Raw genomic sequence first — 26797 nt, forward strand, 5'->3', positions numbered from 1 at the left:
ATGCACCAACGTCACTCACTCCAACTCCTGGGCACGTGTCTTGCGCTTCGACTCTGCTAGTTTCAGTTCGGGGTAGGAAAGTACTTTTCTCATCCTCCTCCCCTTCCTCCTCCACTGTTGAATAGCTGAGTGTGTAAGTATATTAAAAGCAAGTGCTTTGACCCAGAGTGTTACGTGTGTCTGTGAGTGCTAAACATAGTGAACATGTCGAGTTCAGAGGACTATGACTGCATAGTAATCGGGGCCGGTGTCCAGGGCTCCTTCACCGCCTATCAGCTGGTTAAAAAGAACAAGAGGACTCTTCTGCTGGAGCAGGTGTGTTCAAGATCAAGTTTAACACTTATGCATACCTACATTGAAAAACAAATCAGGGCTAGTGTTGCAGTTGTTATACAGAAACCACTCCAAAATTTTTCTTGTGTTCATCCAACAGTTCAAGCCAAAGCTTGATTTCCTATTATAAATGAAAGCACCATATCCTCAGTCTAGAACCATTAAATACTTAATATATGATCAAAATAGTTGGCAATCAACTGTATTTTTACTGACTTGAAATTGGCTTCAGCTTTGTTGCGTATGAATGAGTAAGTAGCGACATCATAAGCAATACTGTATGTAGAAACTGTACCATGGAAGCATGATTTAAACTGAAGAGTGCATTTAAATTTGTAATTCAGATTTTCTCTCAAACAGGGCCTCAATATGGACCAAGAATGCAGGTGTGGCTTTAAAATTATAATTAACAGTTTATGTAAGGAAGCCGGTGTCTTATATTTCACTGGCCACATTAGGTGGGGCAGCACTTTACCAGAGTGATGGCATGTCCATTCTTCTTCCCAATGTTGGGAAGAAGAATAAGGGAATTTTGGATTCATAATGAACTAAGTAAAAAAATTTGGTCAACAATTCGGTGTAGCAACTGAAAAATTAAGATTGTGGATACAAACAAGCCGGAGCAGGGCAAAGAGACATAGCTTGCATAGTCGTACAATTTCAGGTCCGGAGTTTTGTTTTTTGTTTTTTGTTTTTTCAAAAGAATGAATGAATGAATGTTTTCCCTTTTATTTTTAAATGCTCTCTTTTATGGGCCCTACTCCGCAAAACAATTCACAATTCAGAGAATTATTATGAAGTAAGATTTGATTTTTGTGCACATTCTTGTATTCACACTGCCACATATACAAAGTGAATGTGCGCTTGTGATGTGTGGAACTGGGACATTCTCAGTTGGACAGCCACACAACAAGCAGGATAACAAATTAATCAGCTGCCCTTTTTCCTTGTCTCTGTTGTAAACTGGTGTGAATGATTTCTTTATGTAACTTCAGCTGCTGTGACGTCTGCTCTTATAACACAGGTTAAATGACAAATAGATCATTTACAGTCTTTGGCAAATAAGTGTTGGAGCACACTGTTGTTCTTATGAATGAATGGGAGTGAATCCTCGCAATCAGTCGGCAACATCTGGACGAGACTCTTCTGGGGAGACTGGAGGCTGCAGCAGTCAAGGATTTTGGAATAAGATATTGAGCAATTACATTGTTTAGAGACTTTAGTGTGCTGATGTGGTGGTTGGGAGTGTACTGTCATAGCCTGGGTGTTGGCGAGGTATCATGATACATGGGTCACAATCCCATTTTATCACAATATCGTGTGATACTAATCATGTGATACATATTGCCACAGCATTTACTGAAATTTTCAAAAAGACCTGAAAATGGAACTTTCTGTGTGCCAGTGTATTAGTGTTTATATGTGTATGTATTATTGTTTTTGTAGTGTATATTTGGACTGTGTTTAAATTTTTAGTATGTATTGTGAATTGAAACTATCACAACCCTTCTTCTGCACTTCCTTAAAAAAAAATCCCTGACACAATCAGCTGGATTTCTGATCTTGTCAGCGAGACTGGATTATGATATAAACATTACTTTTATAAAGTTGTATTTTATTATTGTTATTACAAAGACTGTTGACTATTAGAAAGCCACAAATATGTCGCATTTATTTCCTTTTAGTTTGTTCTGCCTCACACACGAGGAAGCTCCCATGGCCAGACCCGCATCATCCGCAAGGCCTACGACCATGAATTCTATGCCCAAATGTTGGGGGAGTGCTACGACCTGTGGGCGCAGCTGGAGAGGGAGTCTGGTGTCAAACTGTACAGGTGAGCAGTCAGCAGAAACACAGAGAGAGAGAAAAGCCATTAAATAGAACATAACAAAAGCTTTGGCAGAGTACAGATTTGTCACATTCAAGGTGCTACGTGCACACACAAGCAGCAACTCAATCTACAGGAGACATAAACGCATGACTTTCTCATTACCTCCAGCATCGCTGAAACAACCACAGACAGCTTCCACGCCTTTGACTGTGGAACAGCGGGTGTTTTCATCTTGCCAAACCTTGGATTTTCATTCACAGAGCGAGGAAGAGTTTGTCTGTTTATAAATATAACTGCGGCAGGAAACTGCTATTACCCTTTAAGATTCCTGTGTTTTGTCAGAGCAAAAGCACATTGATCTATTACGCACATCTGAGGGGATTATTTCATTACACCAAGCCACATCCACATTCTATTGCCTAGAAACAGTGTACCCCTCCCTGTCCCAATTGCATCTGTCCACAAGCACATGACTGATGGATCCACACCTTTAGGCCACGTGTGCCCTTGAGCTGGTAACAAATGTCAACATAACACTGAGGAATGAATGTCCAGATGGACTCTCTTTTGGCAATGTCTCTTCCTGCCTCTGTCCTTCTGGGACAGGTGAATGAGTTGGCACAAAGCTGAACTCTACCAACCTTTTTACTTTGTCCACTGACACACCATCAAGTAGTTGCTGTGACAGATGTGGCACATACACTCACATGCCTTTTCCGTCCTCTGTCATGCACTCGTAAAGCACATGAGGATGCAGTCATAAAATTTTCTGATTAATGGCTGAAGCCTTTCGCTGGGGTTAGCTGTGCCTTATGGACGCTGACAGATGTCACTGAAAACACTGCTGGCAAAGGGTGGGTCAGTCAATCTATCAGGCAGATTACTGAATTCGAGCCTATGGACTAAAACCTCTTACTTTAGCTCTCAGTAACTTAACTCTGGTCACAGCTGCTGGAATGTACCTGAGAACTCTCCTCTGGTTCTACAGTTTCAGTTGTAATAAATAAAAAGGTAAAACCCAGGGACTGTCAAGCACACTTTGAAGACACATGACTTTCATGTGTTGATGGCAGTCAGGGAGGGTTTGGAATTACTCTGGTATGATGAAAATCCTTTGTTGGTACATGGTGCATGTCTGTGTAGGTTCTCATTCATCCAGGTCATCATAGATCGAAGCGAAGTAAAATCTGGTCAACTGGACGTAAGTTTATCTTGAAGACGTTTCACCTCTCATCCGAGAGGCTTCTTCAGTTCTAGTGAAGAGTGTGGAAACTCCAGCTTATAAACCTATGTGGGAGTGGTCAGTGCTATTGTGGTGGAAACGACCCTCCCGAGACTCACCTGGCCTCTCCAAACGACAGTCGTTGTGCGGTGTCAGGGAGTTTCAGGGGTGGTCGTTAGGGGGTTTCACCGACCACTCAGATGCTAATGGGCTGTGCTGGCATCAGCCGTTCCACATGGGTCTTTCAGCTGAACTCTTTGGGGAAGCTTTCAAAGCTTCCCCAAAGACCGCACAACGACTGTCGTTTGGAGAGGCCAGGTGAGTCTCGGGAGGGTCGTTTCCACCACAATAGCACTGACCACTCCCACATAGGTTTATAAGCTGGAGTTTCCACACTCTTCACTAGAACTGAAGAAGCCTCTCGGATGAGAGGTGAAACGTCTTCAAGATAAACTTACGTCCAGTTGACCAGATTTTACTTCGCTTCGATCTACATGGTGCATGTTAAAACCAACAAATGTCTGCTTCGTCTTCATCAGGGTGCATGATACAAACGTCCGTATAGATTTTATTACAGGAGCGGTCCTGTTAATGGGGATGAAATCATGACCTTCATCCCCACGAAGCTTGTTATTGTTGAAGCTCTATTTATTCTTTTCTACAATATACACTACCTCTCCACAGTTGTTGTGAATATGGTGGGTGTCTTCTTTAAATTTTAGCATTTGTTGGGTGTCTTCTCCTTCCTCCTTTTATATGTTTTTGGCAAGTGACAAACGAGTGAAAATGTCATGTGCCCTTAAACAAAGTTCTTGACTTTAGCTCTGGTTATGTTTTGTAGTTTCTGTTCTGTCGTGCATACCAACGTATCAAGTCTGTTTTTAAAGTAAGGAACATATATTTGTGTTAAAATGTAATGGTATGTAGGAAACATAAAAGTGTGTCCACAGAATAAATACTTACGCAAAGTAAAGAGGCCTGAAAAAAATCTACTGAAGGACCTCCTCCCCCACATCTGACCAAGGGATCATGACAACACCGTCCCTCACTCCCCTAGATGCATTTGAGCAGTCCACTACTCAGCAGTGATTTTACCTGACCCATCCCGTGTGCTGAACTCAGGGATCGTGCACTTGAACTCTGGAGTGCAGTACGGGGTCCATCTGTGAGCTCATATACTACAAACATTAATTTGTCATAAAAAGGCCAGCTGTTTCACCCTCAGAGGGGCCATTGTCTTATTATGTTCTTGCCATACATGCTTTAGTGGTTGCCAGTCAGCTTTTGGTGTAATTTCCTTCAAGACGTCACAGTTCAAAACAGTCCTTTTATCAGTAGCGTTTTTAATTATTAATAGGTTCTACCAACTGCTTGTGTGTATCTCATAATGAAAGTGTGTGTTACTGTAATAGATATCAGGGGAATATGTGTTGATGTGTGCTTAATTATAGTTTGTGGTTTTGGTTCCCATGTTCACTTGGACTCAAAGATTAACTTGGTAAATTTTAGTGGTCAGTCCTATTCACAAAAAAACCCTTTGCTCACATAAACACTCACATTTACACATGCACACATATATGGATTACAGATAAACTGTCTTCTGTCATTATCTTATCACTGTATCAACCATATGCTCATTTTGCTTCATTTGCAAGAACACGTGGAAGTTATTCACGCGATTAAAATTTTCATGAACATTCTGATCATGGGAGGGCTACCTGGCAATAGTTCCCTTCACTGTTTCTCTTTAACAATGATTGTTTTTGGCTGTAAAATGGTGGATAAATCAGGCTGAAGTACCTAGCTCACCTGGCATCACAGATCAAAACCTGTCATGTTGTGATATTCAAGATGGATCACATCTGATTTGTTTTTTTTTTTAATAATTTTCAATGTGTTTCCACCTTCTCCCTGTTTATATTTTTAACTTTTTGCTATTGTTATTACTTTAACAAAGAAAGTGATCTTTTCTTGCTTCTAGTCTTAATGTTTAATCCTTGTATTGGAATATAGAGGAGATATAAACATGCTAGTTCCATGAGTTAATGCTTCATCATGTTTTAAACTGTTATTGAACTGAAGTTTGGAGGAAAAAATAAATACAAATCAAATTGCAATCACATATCTGTCAGAAAAATTGCAAATTTGTTTTGGCTTACTAGGGCGCCTTGACCTTTTGGTGTAAGATGACGAGGTATGCTCCCTCTTAGCCATCGTCTGTCAGTTTGGTAATCTCTCACCCTTTCCGTCTCTCTCCAGCTCTTTCCTGTTCTCTTTCACCCCAAACGGTCAAAGCAGATGGCCGCCCCATGGTGCCTGGGTCTGCTCAATGTTTTTCTGTCAAAAGGAGTTTTTTTAATCCACTGTCCCAAATGTGCTTGCTCAATGGGAAGCCTTTTCTAACTAAATGAATTTTGAGTGTGGGTCTACACCTGTGCTACTTGTAAAGTGTCATTTCATCTCTTTTATTGTGATGCTATACAAGCTAAAATTGACTTGAGTCAACCTCACATTTCCACTCTTGACAAAGGTGATAATATTCCCATGATATGTACAGTTCAAGTATGAAAGTCACACAGGACATAGCAATGCATCAAGTACTCTTAATTTAACCATATTGAGGGTCTACTCACACTGGGCAATCCATACCATGTTCAAGTACCTGTCCCCCAGGTATGTCACCTCAGTATATGTTACAGTGATCACAGTAGAGCCTGACACGGGAATGCCTTCTCACTCCCATCCTATTTCCCCTGCAGTATTACAGCCATCTCTCTACTGCAGCTCCATAAAGCATAATAATGCAGAAATTCTGACCAAAAGTCAGGCTCTAATGTACGACTCTGTGATGACGTAAGCATGCACAGGTCAGGTCAGTGTGGGGGAATGTGAGTACCAGCCAGCGGGAGGGTGAGGAGGATGAGGAGGAGGCGGGACACTCACAGCTAATTTGACGGTACCTAAAGTAAACCTTCAAATGCTTCACTAAATCTATGCACCTTGTGTGTGGTTGTATTCTTCTCTGAGTTAATATAAACATTCTGCTTCAAGAGGTGTTACGTTCACTTCCTCTTTATCTATATGCCCATACATGAGAGAGCTGAACACAAACTAGTCCTGGTGCCACTGGCCATCTGTCTCAGCAGCGGCCCAGTAAGTGTGGAGAGGCTGGCACTTAAAGCAGTAGTGACAAATTATTGGGCTGAACCATAATATGTCAATTCAAGCACACACAGCCATTCATCCTTGGCGGTATGTATCAATGTTGCTGCAATACTCAGATCTCTAAGACTTTGAAAAATCTTCAATACCACAAAAAATGAAAAAGAAATTAAGGGCATAGCTTTTTGGACTTATATTAAAAGATACCTATCAAGGCTGTAACATGACAGGAAGATATAGCTTGTCTTTTCTAAGTTTGTAGAACGGCAGGAGCATCCAAGTAAACATATTTCTGACCAAAGTATTATCCTCTCAACAGAAACTCTGCTGTCTGAAGTTCCTCAGGTCTGAAGGCTGTGATAGGGATTACTTGTGCTTTAAGAATCAAAAGTGGGGGTTAGGCCAACAACTTTTTGACAACCATTTACTGAGCCATCATTGTTTATTGTATCAGTCATGTTGGAATGTTGGTGAAACTGTACTTTTAGCGCTATTGTTTGTCACAATGACGGCGGGGGGGGGGGGGGGGGGCACAGTGATGCAGTTAGCTAATGTAAGTAAAACAAACAGAATTGTAATATGTGGTTTGTAAAGCTGTCAACTGTCCCTCCTTGTCCCACTCTTTTCATGACCTGCACCTGACTATTACATAACTGCTTGTGCTGTCATCACCCTGGGTCTGCAGTGCAGCATTGTCCTCGACCTTGACGTTAGCTCTGGATGTCCTCCGTCAGCTTATTTAGTTAATCAGTGTCATAATTGTGGGTGAAAAGAGCAAAGGCAGTGCTGAAATGGCTACAGCGGAGATAAAATGACACTTTTGGTATACATACTGTAACATCAGAATATATGATTATTTCTTCTTTTTATCTTGGCATCTTTGCATTGCACTCTTGTTCTATTATCTCTATGCAGTTACATGTGTATCACAATATGCTAATAAGATTTTTTTTTTTTAGGAAAACAAGGTCTGAGAGAAGTCCTGGTGGGCAAAAATTTCATCCGTTTAATTGAAATTTGATCTACTGTGCATACTATAGTTGTGTACAGAAGTTGTCTGATCAGTGAGATTTGAATAACATTTCAGGTGTCTATATTTTCCAGCTAGCATCTCCTCTGTATATCAAATCAACACTAGACTGCAGACCCTTAAGCAAATCTCTTGCTTTTCCCTCCCAGACAAACAGGACTGCTGGTGATGGGACCGGAGAACAGTCAAAGCTACCACTTGTTTAAGAACACCCTCCTGAAAAGCAACACTCCCATGCTGGCTCTGACCCGTGACAACTTCAACCAGCATATACCTAATGTCAAACTGGCTGATGGGGATGGAGCGCTGGTGGAGATAAATGCTGGTGTGTTGTATGCAGACCGGGTGCTCAAGACTGTACAGGTGGGCCGCTCTGGTATCAGACATTTCATGAACAGGATAGCTTGGCTTGAGGTATGATGTTTTCAGGCTGACCTGTAATTCTTGAATTCACACAGTTATTATAACAAAATTTCACATGAATGGCGGGCAGTGTTTCTCATTATTAAAAGTCTAATATTTTATGTTATGATCAGCCATCATTTCAATCTTGACGGTAGGAAAACATCAAACATCAGGCTCCTCAGAAGGTGAATTTGGAGTATTTTCACTGAACAAGACAGTAGCTAAACAAGAAAGATTAATAACATGGCAAAAGATCACTGTTTATTATGTATCTTTCAAAATTTCTATATGATTCAATTTTTAAATTTGCCCCCAATATGCAGTGGTTGATCACAGGCTCACAGATTTTACTGGAATGGGCAAATGCAGTACATGGTGGATGAAGCATGTTTCCAAGTCCCTACAACTGTCAAAACTGAAAATATTCAGCCAAAGCAGTGACTGTTCATTGAGTTTTTATTTGGCTACTAACTTTGATTCAGAATGTCAGATATTCACATTAGACATATCCACTTGTTTTAGATTCCCTATGAACACTAATTACCTAAATAAATTGCAAGTTTGGCTTTTTTTTCTTTGTTACCTTTTAACTGTGCAGATATTGCTGCCTTTAAATGACATATTTATGCCTATCGAGTTGTTGAATGCAGATTTAAGATGCATTTGCATTTACATTTTATTCAAAGCAGTCAGATCAGAATGTGTCCCTGATCACCTCTGAAGGTGGTCAGATCACAATATGTCCTCAGTGCATCTTGGGTCCATTTACACTTGTACTTTCATGTGATCCTAGTGCTATCCAATTGCAATCCGATCACTGGGGCCACAGATAACATAAGTATCTCTCGCTCCATTTTTCTGCTGTGTCCTTGTATCAGGTATCTATAAAACAGCTGCAGGTCTGCTTCAAAAATGATGTGTGCATTAAGTGTCTGTTTCTCTATTTATTCATAAAACAATGTTGCTGCTGTCTTAGCAAACAGAGAGAAATAGTACATGGCATCCTTTACATTGAAAAAAATCCTTGAAGAACTTCTTCCAAAAAGGGGTTTTCATAGAATTATTTTGGTGGCATGGTGGTGCAGTGATTAGCACTGTCACCTCACAGCAAGAAGGTTCAGGGTTCGAGCCCCAGCTCGGTTTCTCTCCACGTAGTCTGGCTAACCCTAACCCTAACCCCCCCACAGTCCAAAGACATACAAGAGGTAACTAGGTTAATCAGTTACTCCAAACTGACTGTAGGTGTGGCTGTGATAGCAAATGGTTGTCTGTCTATATGTGTTGGCCCTGCGATGGACTGGTCACCCATCCAGGCTGAACGCCGCCTCTAACACGAAGGTAGATGGGATAGGCCTCAGCCCCCCCGTGACCCTTAACAGAATAAGCGGTAGAAAATGGATGGATGGATGGAATTGTGTGTCTCATGAAGACCAGAGATTAACTTTTTTTTGCTGAACCAAATAGTTTGAGTTGGATACAGCCCCACTGGTTGCAAATATGCACACTCAGTTTACCAGTTTTTTAAATAAAAGTTTATTAGCAGCATTACAACTGTCCTGAAAGTTTCATTACGGATTTCAGATCAAGTTCGTCTGACTAAACTAAAATGTTGGTTTGTTAAAACCTGTCTGCTTTTGTTTCAAAAATATATGTCCCATACAAGTATTTTTAAGCAATATCACTGCACATTACAAGTTCCAGTTAAAAACGGTCCAGCACAAGGGTTTTAAGGGTGAAAATACATGTTTAAATCCCTCTCAAGTCTTTTTGAAATGTCTGAAAGGAATATAACAGTATGCTGTTTCTAGTACAACATAAACTGACTTTAACATTTGTCAGAAGGTTGTTTCCCATAAAAACTGTCCCTCTGAATTCAACTGCAGAGAACAAAACGGCATCAACATATATGGAAATAATAAAAAAATTAAAGATGCAAACATTTTCCGATTTGATCCTGTAAAAACCTGGTCAGGTATCAGGGCTGAAAAATACAAAGAATGGCCTACCTGAGCACATTTCCTGCCCATTATTTTCATCCAATAATAGCTCACCCCAGGAATATATTCAGCTGTAACTTCCCATTACTGGACTCAGTCAGCACTGAAAGAAGTCAGTGAAGGAGAACGGACTGGTCCATGGCTGCCAGGTCAAGCACAAAACAAAGCTGTGTTCTTTCAAGAAGGTGGCACTTGCACAGATGGACAGAGGGACAAATAGAGAGATTCTTTTGAGGGAAATTATTACAGCAATTGTATATAGTATCAGTGTAAATATAACAGATTCAAAGCAGATCCACAAAACTGATCCGAGCTTCCTCATAATATGGTCATTCCTGTATTGTATATAGCATTGGTTGTTTACACACAAATACTGCACATGGTTCCAAAATACTTATTGGTTTCATTAATATTTAGGAGCCAATGATTCCTGATGCACTCAACCTCAAAGTTAGTCTCTAGATCCTCTGACTCCTGCCTGTGCCTACCATAACACACCCCAACACTGCCGAGTCATCAGAGAATGTCTATAGGCGCCAGGATTCAAGGTTGTTCTGGAAATCTGAGATGTACAGAGTGAAGAGGACAGACAACATTTCCTTTGGCCTATATTGCCTATTGCATCGGCTGCATAAATTTGGATAGATAGTAGCTGTGCAGCTTCTCCTCCAATAGGTTTGATAGTATTAAAGACTCTGGAACATTAAAAAAACAAAAACAAAACATGACACTGACAGCATCATCCATACCCACATCATAATGGTAAGATTTGGGAAGCTGTGATTAAGACCTTGTGCCTGGTCTTGGCGAAGTTACTCCAGCCATCTCATGATGTCAACTCTGACTGGACAGATTGTTGCACTCTGGTACTGAAGCAGCAGGTAGTTCAACATAAAAGCTCAATGCATAGCAGATGTTTGTGCATTTTCATGGCGTGGCTGTAACAGCCTCCTATCCTTAATGTTATGTCTTCTTACACATCATAATAGACTTTCTGCATTACATTTTCTCAGCTTTTATTTTAATATCATCTCCCTCTGCTGTCTTTACCCTAGGACACTAACGTTAAAATTAGGAACATGACTAATGTTGGGTACATTTTATCTGATACAGTATTCCTGATAAAATACAGTTTTCATCAAAATATATGAAGGAACAACCCTGTATGCCAAACCGAAGTACTCATCTTCAATTTCCAAGCATGCAATGTTTGTACATAAAATGCAAAAAAGGTACCACGGAGGACCCTATAAAATGACATGACAAGAATTGTGTGGGTGAAAATCACCCGATGTTAGTGTTCTTGTGGGCCAGCCCTTTTGGAAGACCTAAGCAATTTGATTATCACAGACCAGCATTCTTGATCAAGTACAAAGCATCCGTGTAAGTCCTTGTATCATTTCCAGTTGACATTCTGTTCTGAAACACCCTCATGGGTTTAAGCTCTGAATATCACAAATCAAAACAGCTGCCCTATGTTGTTTATGTTTGACCTTCACACAGGCACATGTCAGTTCAGGGCCCCACCTTTACACCTCATCACCAATCTTTTTTATTCCTGACAAAATTGCAATCAAAACTATTTTCTACATTGCAGCTCTGGTAGCATCTCTTCGTTTCTGCTTCCCCCGCAGCAAGCTATTGTTATTGCTGAGGCAGTTACCTCACACTGAAGCCATGTGCGGATGCTTGTTTAATTTATTGACATTTGAATAAAAAAGGCTGTTTGCCAAAATGTATCTGCCTTACATGAAGCTTAATTACCAAGGTAGTTAGTCAGGGGAATAATTCTACAGTGTTACTTAGTTCAAGCTGTTACATCTGAATTCATTCACGTGTTTATTAATTTATTCATTTACAAATGTAGTACTTATTACTTCCAATTCTTTAGAGTATAAACATTTTGAATAAAAGTCTTACTCTCTCTATTGTAATTATTTTGTACTATATTTGCATGGAAGCATGTGTTGAACAGATAACAGTAGCTGTGGCGATACACAGACATGTGTCATTCACAAGATGACTGTATTTCAATCACATTGTGCCCCAACAGTTTCCTGTTGCTTTTACGATTGCACAAGATTTCATTAAATCAAAAATAATGTATTTAATCAAACAAAAAATTCTGAAGGAACAAGTTGCCACTTATGTTAGTTCACTTGCCCTCTAAATCCCAGATAAAGACTATTATATAGAGACTGTGTTTCTGTGAAACATAAACAGCATTAGCATACTTTTTATATTTGACTGAAAGGATCTCATTGTACATATACTGAATTTTCTGTTGCTCTTTGAAAGTCTTATTGTTTTTAAAAACATCACACTTCACCTGATGATTTTGATAGGTATATACCAATTCAAGAGAAACATTTCATTATTTTAATATATGCTATTTGAATATTGAGATTAAAAAAAAAAATTATATTCTTGTCAAATTTTTTTAATTTTATAGTTTTCATTGTGAGGCGCCTCACAGCAAGAAGGTTGCGGGTTCGAGTCCCGGCTCAGGCACGGGATCTTTCTGTGTGGAGTCTCCATGTTCTCCCTGTTCCTGTGTGGGTTCTCTCTGGTACTCCAGCTTCCTCCCACCGTCCAAAGACATCAAGAGGGGACGAGGCTGATTGATACTCTAAATTGACTGTAGGTGTGACTGTGAGTGTGAATGGTTGTCTGTCTCTATGTGTTGGCCCTGCGATGGACTGGTGACCCGTCCAGGGTGAACCCTGCCTCACACCCAAAAGCTGCTGGGATAGGCTTCAGACCCGCTGCGAACCTTAACAGGTTGAATGGATAGATGGAGTTTTCACTGTAATGTACATATTGTAAAACCTGTGGGGCAATTTCTGATTTGTGTTTTTGGGATATATACTATAAACATAATTTAATTAAATTTAGAGAATATGTTGGATTTATCACCTGAGAAATTAAAATTTTCAGAGAATAGTCTTATCACAGGTATTGCTTGTGCTGAATGCTCACTAACATATCCTTCTTTCTTATTTACCAGTACGAGTTTCAGAAGCTGGGTGGCATCATCCGAGACAAAGAGAAGGTAACAGACATCAAGCCAGGTGCTGTCGTTACAGTTTCCACGTCCTCTGGTGTTCATCGAGCCAAGAGTTTGGTGATCACAGCGGGACCCTGGGCAAACCAACTGCTGGCCCACACGAGCCTACAGCTTCCACTAGAGGTACTCACCTAGAAGATGTACTAAGACCCAATGGGAAAAGTTTGTTAAAATAAAAGAGAGGGAGATTTGTATGTACCACCAGCTGTGAAAGTAGTTCAATCGGCTTATTATCCTGAAAACCCAAATGATAGTTCACAAAATGATTGTGAATGAACGCTGGACACAAAATTTGTATGGAAAACATCTGACCAAGAACATGATTTTGATTTATTCAGGTCTCTTGTTTCCAATTGTGTATGTGTGTGTGTGTGTGTGTGTGTGTGTGTGTGTGTGTGTGTGTGTGTGTGTGTGTGTGTGTGTGTGTGTGTATATATATATATATATGTATATGTATATATATATGTATATATATATATATATGTATGTATATATGTATATATATGTATATATACATATATATGTGTATATATATGTGTATATATACATATATACACACATATATACATATATATGTATGTGTATGTATATATATGTGTGTGTATATAGTATGTGTATGTATATATATATGTGTGTGTGTATATAGTATGTGTATGTATATATATATGTGTGTGTATATAGTCCTTATAAAAGACCCTCATAAACCATAAATTTAGCTGATACCTCTTTGGTGTAATTTTTGAAATATGGAGACTTAATATCATTTATACTTGTTTGCACTGTAATCAAGCTTCTCCATCAGATCGACACAAACGTGGAGATGTTTCTCTCACCTTTAACCATAACCCAAAGCAGTCGTCCTCCATATTTAAACAGCTGAGAGGCCTTAGTCAGCAGAGTTTCCTCCATCCTGCATTATGCCACAGAGCCTGAAAAGAGAAGGTGATGAGGAAACAAAGCAGACAGTTGTTAAGAGTGGAGAATTGGAGGTGATATTGGAATTGCATTATTCAGGCTAGTAGCGGGCTGGGGGACCAGGGGAATACCATGCCTGAGTGAACTGGTAGAGAAGTGCAGGCTTGGAGCTCATTGGCTTGCCAGAGTGCTGCTGTGAATTTTTATGGTTCTTGGGAATGAGTGCACAGCCGGTTAGTTCATTACACTGAATGCTCCCGATGTGTCCTTATTATTGCCGCCCTCAGATGGATTTAATTTGTAAAAGCATGTGTACATTTCATTAAATCTTAATTTCAAATGTCCCCTATTGGGACGATAAACCTAACAAAACTTAACCTGGCTTGATTTTCATCTCAAAATCGACAAGCTACTTTTGTAATTGCACTTTTACTGGAAGAGGACAATAGAGTACAGGAGGATTTGCATGTTAGCTTAGTCAGATTCCGTGACTGGGTTTAAGAATTGACACCCAGCTGTTAATGTCTGGCCTTTTAGTTTTAGTGCTTCTTACTGACAATCAATGTGAAGCGGATCAGTTGTACAAGAATCCACTCACAAGGACTCATGCATCAACATCTCCCCAAAATATCAACTTAACTTAAAGATTGTCATGATTGTCCTGTCCTCTAACATCTTGAAAAAACTTGTAATTGTACATGTAAAATGGACTCAATTTTATATAGCGCTTTTCTACCTTAGCGGTACTCAAAGCACTTTACAGTGTCATCTCATTCACTCAAACACAAACACACTCACACACTGATGGTGGAGGCTGCCATGCAAGGCACCAACCTACTCATCAGCAGCAATTATGGGTCCAGTATCTTGCACCATGACCATCACCAGGGTCAAGGATCGAACCAGCGATCCTTTGGTTGCTAGACGGCCACTCTACCCCTGAGCTATGCCGCCCATAAGCATGTTGATTGTGTTGATTTCTTTGACTGACTGTTTGTAGCTCAGTTTTCATCTAATCTAAAATGTAGATATGAAATTAAAGATCAGTTTCATTCCCATTTGACAGTCTCCCTGGACTCTGTGGTTCAACCCTAAAATATAAATGTACAGGAGGACTGTAACAAAATATTTTTTCCCATTTATCATTTATGACTGCACACTGTCTAGGTGGTCAAAATCAATGTGTGCTACTGGGCAGAGAGAGAACCTGGATCATACAACGTGAAGAGACGTTTCCCCTGCTTCATAGTGACAGAGGGAGAGGAGTCCAAAGAACATATCTATGGCCTACCTTCAGATGATTACCCAGGCCTGATGAAGGTACATCACACTACTGGATTCTGTCTATCTCCCTCACATACTCCCAGCAGTTCCACATAACATAGTCTTAATGATCAGTTATTATATCAAATATTGTCGTATAGTTGATGGTTTGGCTTCATTATTCAATATAGAGCCAGTGCATTTAATAAATTAAGGTTCATGCACACACTGAAGCATTGTCTGATTGACTGTAACATTGTTCTACTAGAAGCAATGTTTAACAGCACTTTCAAACATAAGCATTAGTTTTACTCAAAGCCCATCATCTTTGACTACGGTTGTCATTAATCAACATAATTATTCTCAAATTTGAAATTTGACATTGATAAAACTTACTCAAGGTGAATTGAATCCAATCTTAGAGTTTGTCGCTGTCATCTCGATTGTTTGGACTCTATCACATTCTTTACTTTAACTCACACCAACTTATGTTGGCTAACATCACAATTCTAGCATCAAGCACTATAAAACATAATTTTGTATTTTTTCCCCCCTTTTTTCACCTCTTGATTTACTTCTAATACACTATTTTCTATCAATTAACCGTAGCTCAATGTTGGACGATGACTTCAATTTATTATGATAATGTTTTTTTTTATCGTAACTAATAACTAGTTTCCTTTAGTCAGTATGATTCAGTGTCAATACTGAGTTCATTTTTTTATCATTGAAGTATGAAGTATTCTTTTAAGTAACTATTTTCTTTCAATTAGCATAGATTAATATCAGTATTGAAGTAAATCTGACTATTAACAATATTTTTTCCACTAATTTCTGGTACATGGAAAAAAGGTGCCTTTTGATGAAACATGACTAAATTTGAGTGTCAGTACTTTGCTGCTGGGAGGAAAGAAATTTTGAACAAAAATGCAGATATTTTCTGTCTGAATGTTTGAAACAGATATTGTTTGTAATTTATAAACTGAGGAGAGGAGGAATGATAATAACTGCCACAGAGACAGCCTCCCACTTTAGAGCAAAAACACATTGAGTAAAGACGACTGTGAAATGTGATTTGTCACATCATCTTCATTCGTTGAGCTGGGCTCGGTGTCATTTGATGGCACGTCTCTATTTTTGGCGCTGTGGTGGGCCAGCAGGAGCTCACATCTTAATAGCAGACCACATGCATAGTAGTGTTTGTGGGGGGAACAGATGGCGATGCCACATAGCATTATTCATTCTGCTGTTCCATCACCGAAGCTACTGTTTGTTTGATCAATTACAGTAGTTTGATAGAACAAAGAAGAGAAAAAGTACTTTAATTGATGACATGCTATTATTAGTCCATCTCTAAAATGCCTGTGTTTTGAACCTAGTATGAAGGGACTACACATTTCATCTTACAGTCAAAAAAAATGTAAAGCCACATTAATTGAATCTTAAATCCAGAAAATAATTGTGTTATATTTCTATTCATTCACATCATCTAGAGCAGATAATCCTGCAGAAAACATAACAGCTAACACTATAACTAGCATAACAGCTGTTCTTCTAATCCCCCAGCCCCCTTGCTGTGCCTCTAGTCTCTGAGGGACACTGGATGTGTCAGAGCTGGCTGACAGGAGCAGCACATAAAAGCACCTTTGAAAGTTTGGAGTGTGTTTATGGCAGTCTCTCCTATTTCCCTTTTTGTCATTTGCCTTTCAAGCTGCCACTTGGAGACAAACACAATGGCTGATAGACGTGTAATTTCCTGCCTCACACTTCCCTGTACATGTAGCTTTACCAGCTTCACGTCTAAGTCTGATTTCCGAATTTAAGCTCATAAACATATTCCCATAAACTAGGCAAAGAGCCATCAATACCATCTTTTTTCACTAACATAGAATATGCAATTTCATAACTGTATATAATTACAACAATAATATTGTTTTTGTCATCGAAGGACTTAATATATATTCTAAATAACTAAAATTATGTTAGTATTAGCTAAATTCATAATAAATTGTAACAAACATAAAATAGATGTTTGTGGATTTCCATGATTATACTGATTTATTGGTCATGAATGCTGATAATAACAGTGTATATGTATAGAAAAACCTTACACAATGACACCACAATATATTTACAGTATACTTCACATTATACTGTACATTGGCCTTATACTGCTTGTAGGTATTCAACATCCAGCTCAGGCAGACATGTATCAATAACAATACTGTTGCAAATGTGTGGGTTTAGATATGCTATCACATGGGCAGTGAGACAGACCCAGACCAGAGAGACAAGCAGACAGACAGGTCGGATATTGACATCCTGAAGCGCTTCATTACCCGCTGCTTCCCTGGCCTGATCCCCGAACCTGCCGTGGTGGAAAGCTGCATGTACACGGTCAGTATCGACAACCCAAGACTGGAAGTCCCCGTGGTTTATGAAAGTATCTGATGATTTCTAGGGTTAGTCAGAATGTACTGCACCATGTTTGACCTGCCAGGCATGTCCTCATGCTGAAGACAACCATTTTAGGTAGCACCCACCTCACCTCACTTCGTTACGTTTAATGTGGTGCTTAAATCAACTTTCTTCTTCAACTTTTTTCAGCCTTGAAGAAATACTACAGGCATTTCTTTAAAGCACCCAGGACATCACTATTAACTATAGTTGAGCTTTTTCTAACAATTACCTTTTTCATATAAAATGTTGAGTTAAAGTTTCTGGTATGAATTTACAGCTGCCCTCCAATAGTACTTATAGGAGGTAGGGTCTGTTTTGTGTGTGTGCGCATACATGTGCATGCATGGGGATGATGGGGCTTGTGCAGCTGCTCTGCCCTGCAGCAACTCAGTAAGCCACTTTTACCAAGATGACATAGTGAAGCTACAGGGAAAAAAATCATCCCTGTGACCTTGTTCAGTGCCCCAAAATCCTGACAGTCATGCTCATTTCTCTCTTAACAGCAAATGTTTTTTCATATTAGTTGTGAATCCTAAAAAAATGATACACGTCCTGCCTCTGTCTGAGGTCATGTTACCATGTGATAGATAATTGTATTTTGTTAGAGATATTTGTACACACACTTTCCACAAAGACCTGACCAACTAAGTTCAAATTGGAGGGAGCTGTGTCTCCTTGTGATCGTCAATCGGCAATTGCTCGGCTCACTGCTCATATCTCCTTGTTACCAGGAAGAGGAAGCAAGAGTAAATGTGCCCAAATGTGTTTTTTTGTGAGATCACAAACAAAGTCTATCACGCCTAACCTATTTTTCAAACCAGACAGTTTGCATTTGGGGTTTTTATCTGTCAGCCTACTCAGAATTCATGTTTTATTGTTGTTTTCACAGTTAACACCAGATCGCCATTTTGTGCTGGATTGCCACCCTGCCTACAACAATATTGTGATTGGAGCAGGATTCTCAGGTAGAAACACACAACAAATAATTTTTAGTTTAAGTGAATGAAATCTTGGGGGGCACGGCGGTGCAGTTGTTAGCACTGTTGCCTCACAGCAAGAAGGTTCCTGGTTCGAGCCCTGGCTCGGGCACGGGATCTTTCTGTGTGGAGTCTGCATGTTCTCCCTGTGCCTGCGTGGGTTCTCTCCAGGTGCTCAGGCTTCCTCCCACAGTCCACAGACATGGAAGAGGAGACTAGGCTAATTGGATACTCTAAATTGACCGTAGGCATGGCAGTGAGTGTGAATGGTTTTCTGTCTATATGTGTTGGCGCGGCGACCCATTCAGGGTGTACCCTGCCTCTTGCCCGAAGGCTATTGGGATAGGCTCCAGCCCCATGACATTTAACAGAATAAGCGGTAGAAAATGGATGGATGGATGGATGAAATCTATTAAAGGGATCGTTAATGACAAGCCATGTGTCTCAGATGAGTTATCCAACTGCACTCTTGTCTATATTTTGGGCGAGTAGACATGCTATACTTGTCTGTCAGCATCAGAGTGACAAGAAGTAGAGGCTGTAGCCTAGTAACCAGCAGCCTTTCAGCTGAGACAATTCATTTCGAACATTTATGAGGGCACTGAGTGCATGGTTTTATCACAGAGGCTGACGGACAGAGGGAAGAACACAGTAGCACCAGGTTTAGTTGTACTTAACAACATAATAAGTTGTGTGGCTAAAGACATTGGTTTGTCATGTACAAACAGACAAATCATGACTGACCATACACTCCGCCTGCAGCAGTATGTCAGACCGATTGGTTTAGTTGTGCTCTCCCCTCGTGCAAATACATTCATGGGAGGGTTGAGTGTGCATGTACTGTATGAAACACTTTGGTGTACACGTCTTTTTAATGGTGTAATGTCTCTTCCTTCAAAAGCATGTGCAGACTACACTTTGATGCACCAACGGGAGAAATTTCTACTTTAGCATCAGTTAATCAATTTGTACCCAATAAGCAATTCATTTTTTTATCCTTAACAATTTGCCTTTGCATAGACTACAGTGCAACTTGGACCCTTATTGACTTAACTAGATAAAGAGTGCAATCTCTACAAACTGGCCATGATGCAGGTCGTACTGTGCTCTGCAGCATATGTACAGCTTCCTCTAAGTGCCTCCAGCCCATTGCAAGAAAAATCACAAAATGGTGCTGGATTATCATATGTGTTAATTTGTATATTTGTGTATCATTTTTGCAGAATCAGGTGTTCCTGTTCTCCTACCCTCTGTGCTCATATTTATCCATCTGACTTTTATCAAACTTTACACATTAAATATTAATTTCACCTAAGAAGCAAATGCTCCATGAAAAAATGTATATCAAATCTGTTTGTACATATGATTTAGACATGAAAACCATTGTTAATGTTGGAATGTCCCTTAAAATTGACTTGATGCCAATACCATTTCTATACACTTATAAATAAGGCTACTGGGAATGAAGGGTTCCCTTTACCAAAAGCCAATGGGGCTGTAAGATTGGACATGACCTCAATGTCACCACAACTAAGATTTATGACAAATGAAAGCTTAGAAATTGAAGAGTTTGATATTTAGTGACATATGTTATTCTATACAGAAAAGCACTGAAAAGTTACACTTAAATCAAAGAGTTAATTTCAGGTATTAACCCCAAAAAACGATTGACTATCAGACAAGGGAGCCAGGCAATCAACAAACAACATTCCAAAACACAAACATTGACTTTGACAAGAGTAGATATTGCAGTTCTTGTTCTGAATGTAAAGATAGATATTGTGCGGCATGATAATTGATCCATTTAGTGTCGCAGTGGTTCTGCCAAAGGTGGCAATCTTCTGTTGGAGGTCAACAGTAGGTTTTAACTCTGCATTGAATCCAAGTTCACAGTTCTAGGCATGATGAAACAGCCTCAATTCTAATTTTATCGAAGGTTGTGGCAACTGTAATCAGGCTGAACATCCTAGTAAGACCATAGAAAATGTAGAAATGTAATAATTTGAGCTATGCTAGCATTTAGGTTTATGCAAATCTAGTGTTTGGGAGTGCTTGCATTTATATAGCAATTCATGTTTTGGATTGCTCATTAATCTGTATTTATTTGCAGCTAAGCATACAAGAAAGATAATTTAACTGTGCTATCAAACAGGGATTTCTGCCTAATTTCCTCAAGTGTTAAAATAATATTTTCTTTATAGCTCCACTTCCAAAGTTACGCTCTAGTGTTTTGGTGCCACAAAGTCAATTCAAAGCTTAAGAATGCAAATAATTTATCAGCAGAGTTTTAGAACCTCATGTACTCCCTCAGTGTTGCCCACTGCAGAATGTCCACCGAGTTTAGCAGGCCAATGACACAGATCTTTAACTTTTAATGAGGTGTTCTTGTCCATTGTTAAAGGTGAAAGAATTTGCTCTTTGGGTCTACGCTCACGTTTTTCTTTAATTAACATGGCGCAGGCACCCAGAGGGCATCCTCTGCCCCACCTCTCCTCTTGCAGTTACTTCAGTGTCTCCTGGCACCATTCTCTCTTTGGCTTCAACCATGTTCTTCACCTAATTATATCTGTCAGGAAGATCCAGTTCTGAATCACCTGCTTTCAGCTAAACTCAGAGTGCTTGCTAAGACAACTCAATACCCACCTTATAGATGGATGGAATTTTGCTGGCTGTAGGCCAAAATGTTATTTTAGTGATCTAAAATGTCTGTTTCCACCAACAACACAAAAGGAAGGTTGGTACAGGATTCATCCACACACTTTGCAGGCAAAATTAAATTAATTTTGATGCTCAAAAACTGATTGGCCAGAAAATGTAAAATAAAGTAGCCCTATGGTCAATAGAATAATATATCTATATCTAAAACTACTTTTGGCAATCTAGAGGTAGAGATTATGGTTTGTTTGCTTTGTAAGGCAGTAGAGTTCAACAGTAGGGTTCCAAAATGTTGATTTCCATGGAGGAGCTGATTATAGCCATAATCTTGTAACATGTGAGGTCGTTCACCACAAGCAAGGTTGTAAATGATGTTATCTGCTCCTGTAGAAGCTTTAAGTTTCACTACTACTAAATCTAATAGTACGCTACCCACAATGCTAAAGTGTATCAGCAATGTTCCTGATGGGGGGCTAGTACCACGGAGATGTTCACTAAACTCCTCAATGTCAGCAAGGTCCTGTGATCATTTCAGATTTAATTTACTGTCTTTATGGTGAGGCATACAAGAGGGGACGAGGCTGATTGATACTCTAAATTGACCGTAGGTGTGATTGTGAATGTGAATGGTTGTCTGTCTCTATCTGTTGGCCCTGTGATGGACTGGCGACCTGTGCAGGGTGAACCCTGCCTCTCGCCCGAAGCTGCTGGGATAGGCTCCAGCCCCCCCCCCCGTGACCCTTAACAGGAATAAGCGTAAGAAAATGGATGGATGGATGGATGGATGGATGGATGGATGGATGGATGGATTAATGGATTAAAACAATGATAAGTTAGCTAGCAAAAGTTAAATGTAGTTATTTTAAACAAAGTTGGGTCAGAAATATCATTTCCAATAACATGTTCTGACCTGTTCATAAGTTCTTAAGATAAGTACAGTATGTACACCTGTGTATATTTCCCTTTAGCTCTGTTTTCCTTTTTGTACCGCTTTTTACGATCAAATATCTTATGATCTCATCTGCTTGTTGGTTTGGCTTGGTTTATGGTGCAAAACTCTTTATGTAAAGAATTTGCTTGTTCAGTCAATAAAAGAATTGAATGGGTAATTTCCCTTTGAACCAGGCAGTCACTGTGAAGCTTTATGTATAATTATTTCATCAGGGATAAAATAAAATAAATCAGGTTCCCGGCTCTGATTAATTACAGCTTTGATGTGATGTGTACTTAAAGTTAGGAGAAACAGAATGTGCATGTAGCCTTGTCAGTGCTCATCATCATTCTATGTCCTTTATGTGCTCAACTGAAGCAGTATGGCAGAAGTTCACAAGGCTTATCCATAATAAAGACAAAATGTGTTCCCTTCCTCCCCCTCCATCACAACATCCATTTGTCATCAAAGCCCGACACAAGTGCTTTAAAGCAAGTACTGGGGGTTGCCATGGCTACAAAGTCACCCTGTGGGCCATCTATTGAGGCTTTCCATTCTCCTTCTTTGGCGAGATGAAAATACATGTGGCCAAACTGTCAGAGCCAAGCTTTTATGGCTTCAAAGCCAGGCAGAATCCACAGGAGCTCAGAGACCTTTGTCAGATGGCAATCTGCTGCATTCCTCCAGCCCTGTTGACATTTAAAATTTGCCTCTCAGACCTTAGCAACAGAAACTAAGAGTGCTGCATTTTGAAAGTATCCACTCTCTCCTCATTTCAAGGTTTGAGTATGAAAAAGCATCCCACTGAAAAAGTACAAATCTCCCTAAATTTGGTCCCTTGAGACTAAAGAAAATGATGCTAATTGACAGGTATCACAACGGCGCTGATTTTTGTTAATGTATTTACTCATGAGGGCCGAAGCCCCTGTGTCTGCTCCAGAGTTGATCCCCCTGTCTACCTGAAATACCTCGAGGTGGTCCGGGGGGCTTTATTGCAGCTGCCCCCTGCTGGAAGCTTGGTCACATGCCATTTTGTTGTACGCGGTACAATTAAACTGAAGATGCTCTTCATTGGTTCGCTTCACTGCATGGTGCAGCACATGGGACGATATTCATTTATCAGCGTCACCTGATGACCGGTCATCTGTGATTTATATGGCTACAATATGTAACCATATAAATCACAGATGACAGGTCATAGCAACATTTTCGATACATTTTCATGAAAAAATATACACCTGTGTCAAAGTATATTACTGTAATGGTTTTATTACAGCCTTAACTGTATTGAATCCTCTCCCCAGGTCATGGCTTCAAGTTTGGACCCATCATTGGCAAGCTTCTGTCTGAACTCAGCCTGGGAGAAGTGCCCTCCTATGACCTTGCACCTTTCCGTATTAGGCGCTTCCAGAAAAACACCAAATCATCTTTATAGAGCTTAGCAGTCAGCAAATCATTGATAAGTCTGGACTGGGTTTAGTTGCGACTTGAGAAAAAGTCACATAGTAAATTATCATAATTTTGTTTTCATGTATTGTAATCTATATGAATTCCACAATTAAACCACTCACTGTAGTTACATCAGTATACAGGTGCATAAGCAGACTCGCGTTACAATTATAATTATAGACAGCATTCTTAAAGTAAGTGGGACGAGTTACATCAATATACCTTTTATTTGATATCATGAAAATATTCAGCTTAACAGTCCCAAACACAAGTTGTGGTCAAGAATCAGGATCAAAGAACCTGACCTCCCCTCCTACATTCGTCCTGATGGCATTTTCTGACCATGAAGACACTGTCAGTGAAAAGAAGGATGACATAGTAATTCTCTAATTACCCGCATAACTAGGGGTCTGTATGACAGAGCTACTTAACATATCCAAGATATCTTAAGGTGAGCGGACTTTACAAAACTACAACAGCCACAATCACACACACTGACTTTCTATTGCATTGCCATTACTTCTCAGTCTGAGGAGTGATGCCAATGCAGGTGTCTTGGATCCTAGTCTGCGGGAAGTGATTTTAATGGCTGCACAAGGAAGTTGTATAGAAGCTACAGGCATGAGGAGTAATTTAATACAAAATCAAACGTTGGGTATCCAGGATGTTTCAAAAAAAGTAACTGTAATTCTGGTACAGTTAAAATAAAAAGAGACATAATACGTTTACAGTTGTTTTAGCGGTTTCTGGGCCACTGAGGGAAGATAATTGCACAGGTCTGTACGAAAAGAAATTCACTCCAAAGTCAAAATAACTGCAATATTATATATGGCCATCATTTGACCTGAAGCTAGTGTAACTTGTGGAACTGTGTACATTTTGTAATGCATTTGACGGCACCTGCAGGTTATACTGAAATGTACTCCTTGTTTGCTGTTGATTCAGACACAAATACAATCAAAATAGAAAAAGCCAAATAGGAGCTGGTAGCTGATGCTCAGCCTGGTCAAGCTGGTTATCAGCTAAAGGATTTTCCCATTGTGGGTAAATGCACAACACACACACACGCTCTGGTTCGTGTATACATGGGGGTCCATAACAACATGTGCATGCGAAGGTTCACAACAAAAACATTCCAGTAAAAACTATTATTATGAACATCATGTCTGCTTCACTCAGAAAACTCTGTTGGATTGCTGCTGCTTCTGTAGGTGGTCAGCATGTTTTCACATCTGCAGCGATTCCTCACAGCACATGATTACTGCATCATAATGAGACCAATACAAATTTACACAAAAGGCTTAGTAGCATAACTTCATTGATGATATGAATCTGACTGAATGGGCATGTTTCATGGTTCACAGGTAAATGGACTCAATTTTATATAGCGCTTTTCTACCTTAGCGGTACTTAAAGCGCTTTACAGTGTCATCTCATTCACCCATTCACACACACACACTGATGGTGGAGGCTGCCATGCAAGGTGCCAACCTACTCATCAGGAGCAATTATGGGTTCAGTGTCTTGCTCAAGGACACTTGACACGGTCACTGGGGTCGGGGATTGAACCAGCGACCCTTTGGTTGCTAGACAGCCACTCTACCCCTGAGCCATGCCGCCCAGGTGATTTTGTCATTGTGTTTTTCATTGAAGAACTATTGTTTCCCTAATGGGCAGTGCAGTGGTCAGCACTGTCACCTCACAGCAAGAAGGTTCTGGGTTTAAGTCCCAGCTCGAGCACGGGATCTCTCTGTGTGGAGTCTGCATGTTCTCCCTGTGCCTGCGTGGGTTCTCTCCAGGTATTCTGGATTCCTCCCACAGTCCAAAGACATGCAAGAGGGGACGAGGCTGATTGGATACCTTAAATTGACCGCAGGCATGGCTGTGAGTGTGAATGGTTGTCTGTTTATGTTGGCCCTGTGATGGACTGTATCCTCTCACCCAAAGGCAGCTGGGATAGGCTCCAGTTCCCCCGCGACCCCTAACAGGATAAGTAGTTGAAAATGGATGGAGGAATGGATGTTTTTCCGACGATGTGCTGTTTTCAGTGGTTGAGGGGGTTGAGTTCATCTCCCTAAAAGAAGTAAATATGATGGGACATTTAACCAGCACATCTAAACGCTGCCTTTAGTTATAAAGTTGGGAAAGAAGAACCTTGAGGACAGAGGAAACTCTCCAGGTGGGAAAGAGCTCAGCATTGATTAAGTTGTTTCCTTAGCAAGAAAACTGTTCATTTCTCAAACTTGCCAGGTCTGCCACCAAAGTAAGACTACAGGTACAGGAGGGAGAGATGATGTTATGATTATTTTGTGTCAGGCCAAAAACAAACAATGGCTCATTTAGAAACACTTTGCCCTTATGAATGTAGTTTCTTTGAAAAACAACTAAAACTATTTAGACATTTTGGAAATATTGTGAAAATATTCGGTGACCACTCAAAAAAGTAAAAAAAAAAATTATAGGGATTTGGAAAAACCCTTAAGTTGACATTTGAATCATGAGTTCATGGTCTCAACATAGCTGGACATGTACATGTTGATTATGATGCACTTCGAAGTGGCTGTATTGTGGTCACCCTGACATAATTTTTATGAATTGACACTAGGTAAATAAAATTGAATTGATGAGTCACACTTGTCCCGTCTTCTTCTTAAACTGACTATGATAGCACATAACTGGTGTAATGACAGTCATCAGTCTGTTACCCCAGATTTTCACACAAGTGAAGAGTGTAACGTGGCATCTCCTGGCACCTGATGACCATTCATGAACCATCATTAGACACTAGTCGATCTGACTATAATTACAGTTGTATGGTAAATGAACTCATTTTTATATAATGCCTTTCTACCTTAGCAGCCCTTAAAGCGCTTTACTGTTATCTCATTCACCCATTCACACACACTTTAGCTACTCATCAGGAGCAGGGTTCAGTATCTTGCTTAAGGACACTTTGACGTGGTCACCAGGGGAAGTGAGGATCAAACCAGCAACCCTCCGGTTGCCATGAAAGTCAAAATAAGAGTTTCACAGGTTGATAAACATTTTGTCAGTTTCATCATGATTGTTAAGTTTTTCATGTTACCGAATCTACAATTAT

The 26797-nt window shown here is 39.9% G+C and overlaps 1 protein-coding gene across 3 annotated transcripts; it reads left to right on the plus strand.

The window, feature by feature from the left end:
- Nucleotides 1-30: 30 nt before the first annotated feature.
- pipox (pipecolic acid oxidase) lies at nt 31-26297 on the plus strand. 3 transcript variants are annotated; one of them, XM_086215162.1, is made up of 9 exons: nt 55-133; nt 256-315; nt 2019-2167; nt 7728-7941; nt 12988-13170; nt 15130-15282; nt 17473-17622; nt 18575-18650; nt 23553-26297. In XM_086215162.1, the coding sequence occupies exons 3-9, from the start codon at nt 2103-2105 to the stop codon at nt 23681-23683; spliced, it is 972 nt and encodes a 323-aa protein (XP_086071288.1). In that variant the 5' UTR covers nt 55-133; nt 256-315; nt 2019-2102; the 3' UTR covers nt 23684-26297. The 3 variants fall into 3 exon arrangements, with proteins under 3 accessions (XP_086071286.1, XP_086071288.1, XP_086071287.1); XM_086215160.1 differs by having other exon boundaries at nt 31-315; XM_086215161.1 differs by lacking the exons at nt 55-133; nt 256-315 and adding an exon at nt 705-719.
- The last annotated feature ends 500 nt before the right edge of the window (nt 26298-26797 follow it).

Source organism: Aulostomus chinensis, chromosome 10 (assembly GCF_037954235.1).
Source record: "Aulostomus chinensis isolate RoL2024-O1b breed Wild chromosome 10, RoL_Achi_v1.0, whole genome shotgun sequence".
In the NCBI taxonomy this organism is placed as follows: Eukaryota; Metazoa; Chordata; class Actinopteri; order Syngnathiformes; family Aulostomidae; genus Aulostomus; species Aulostomus chinensis.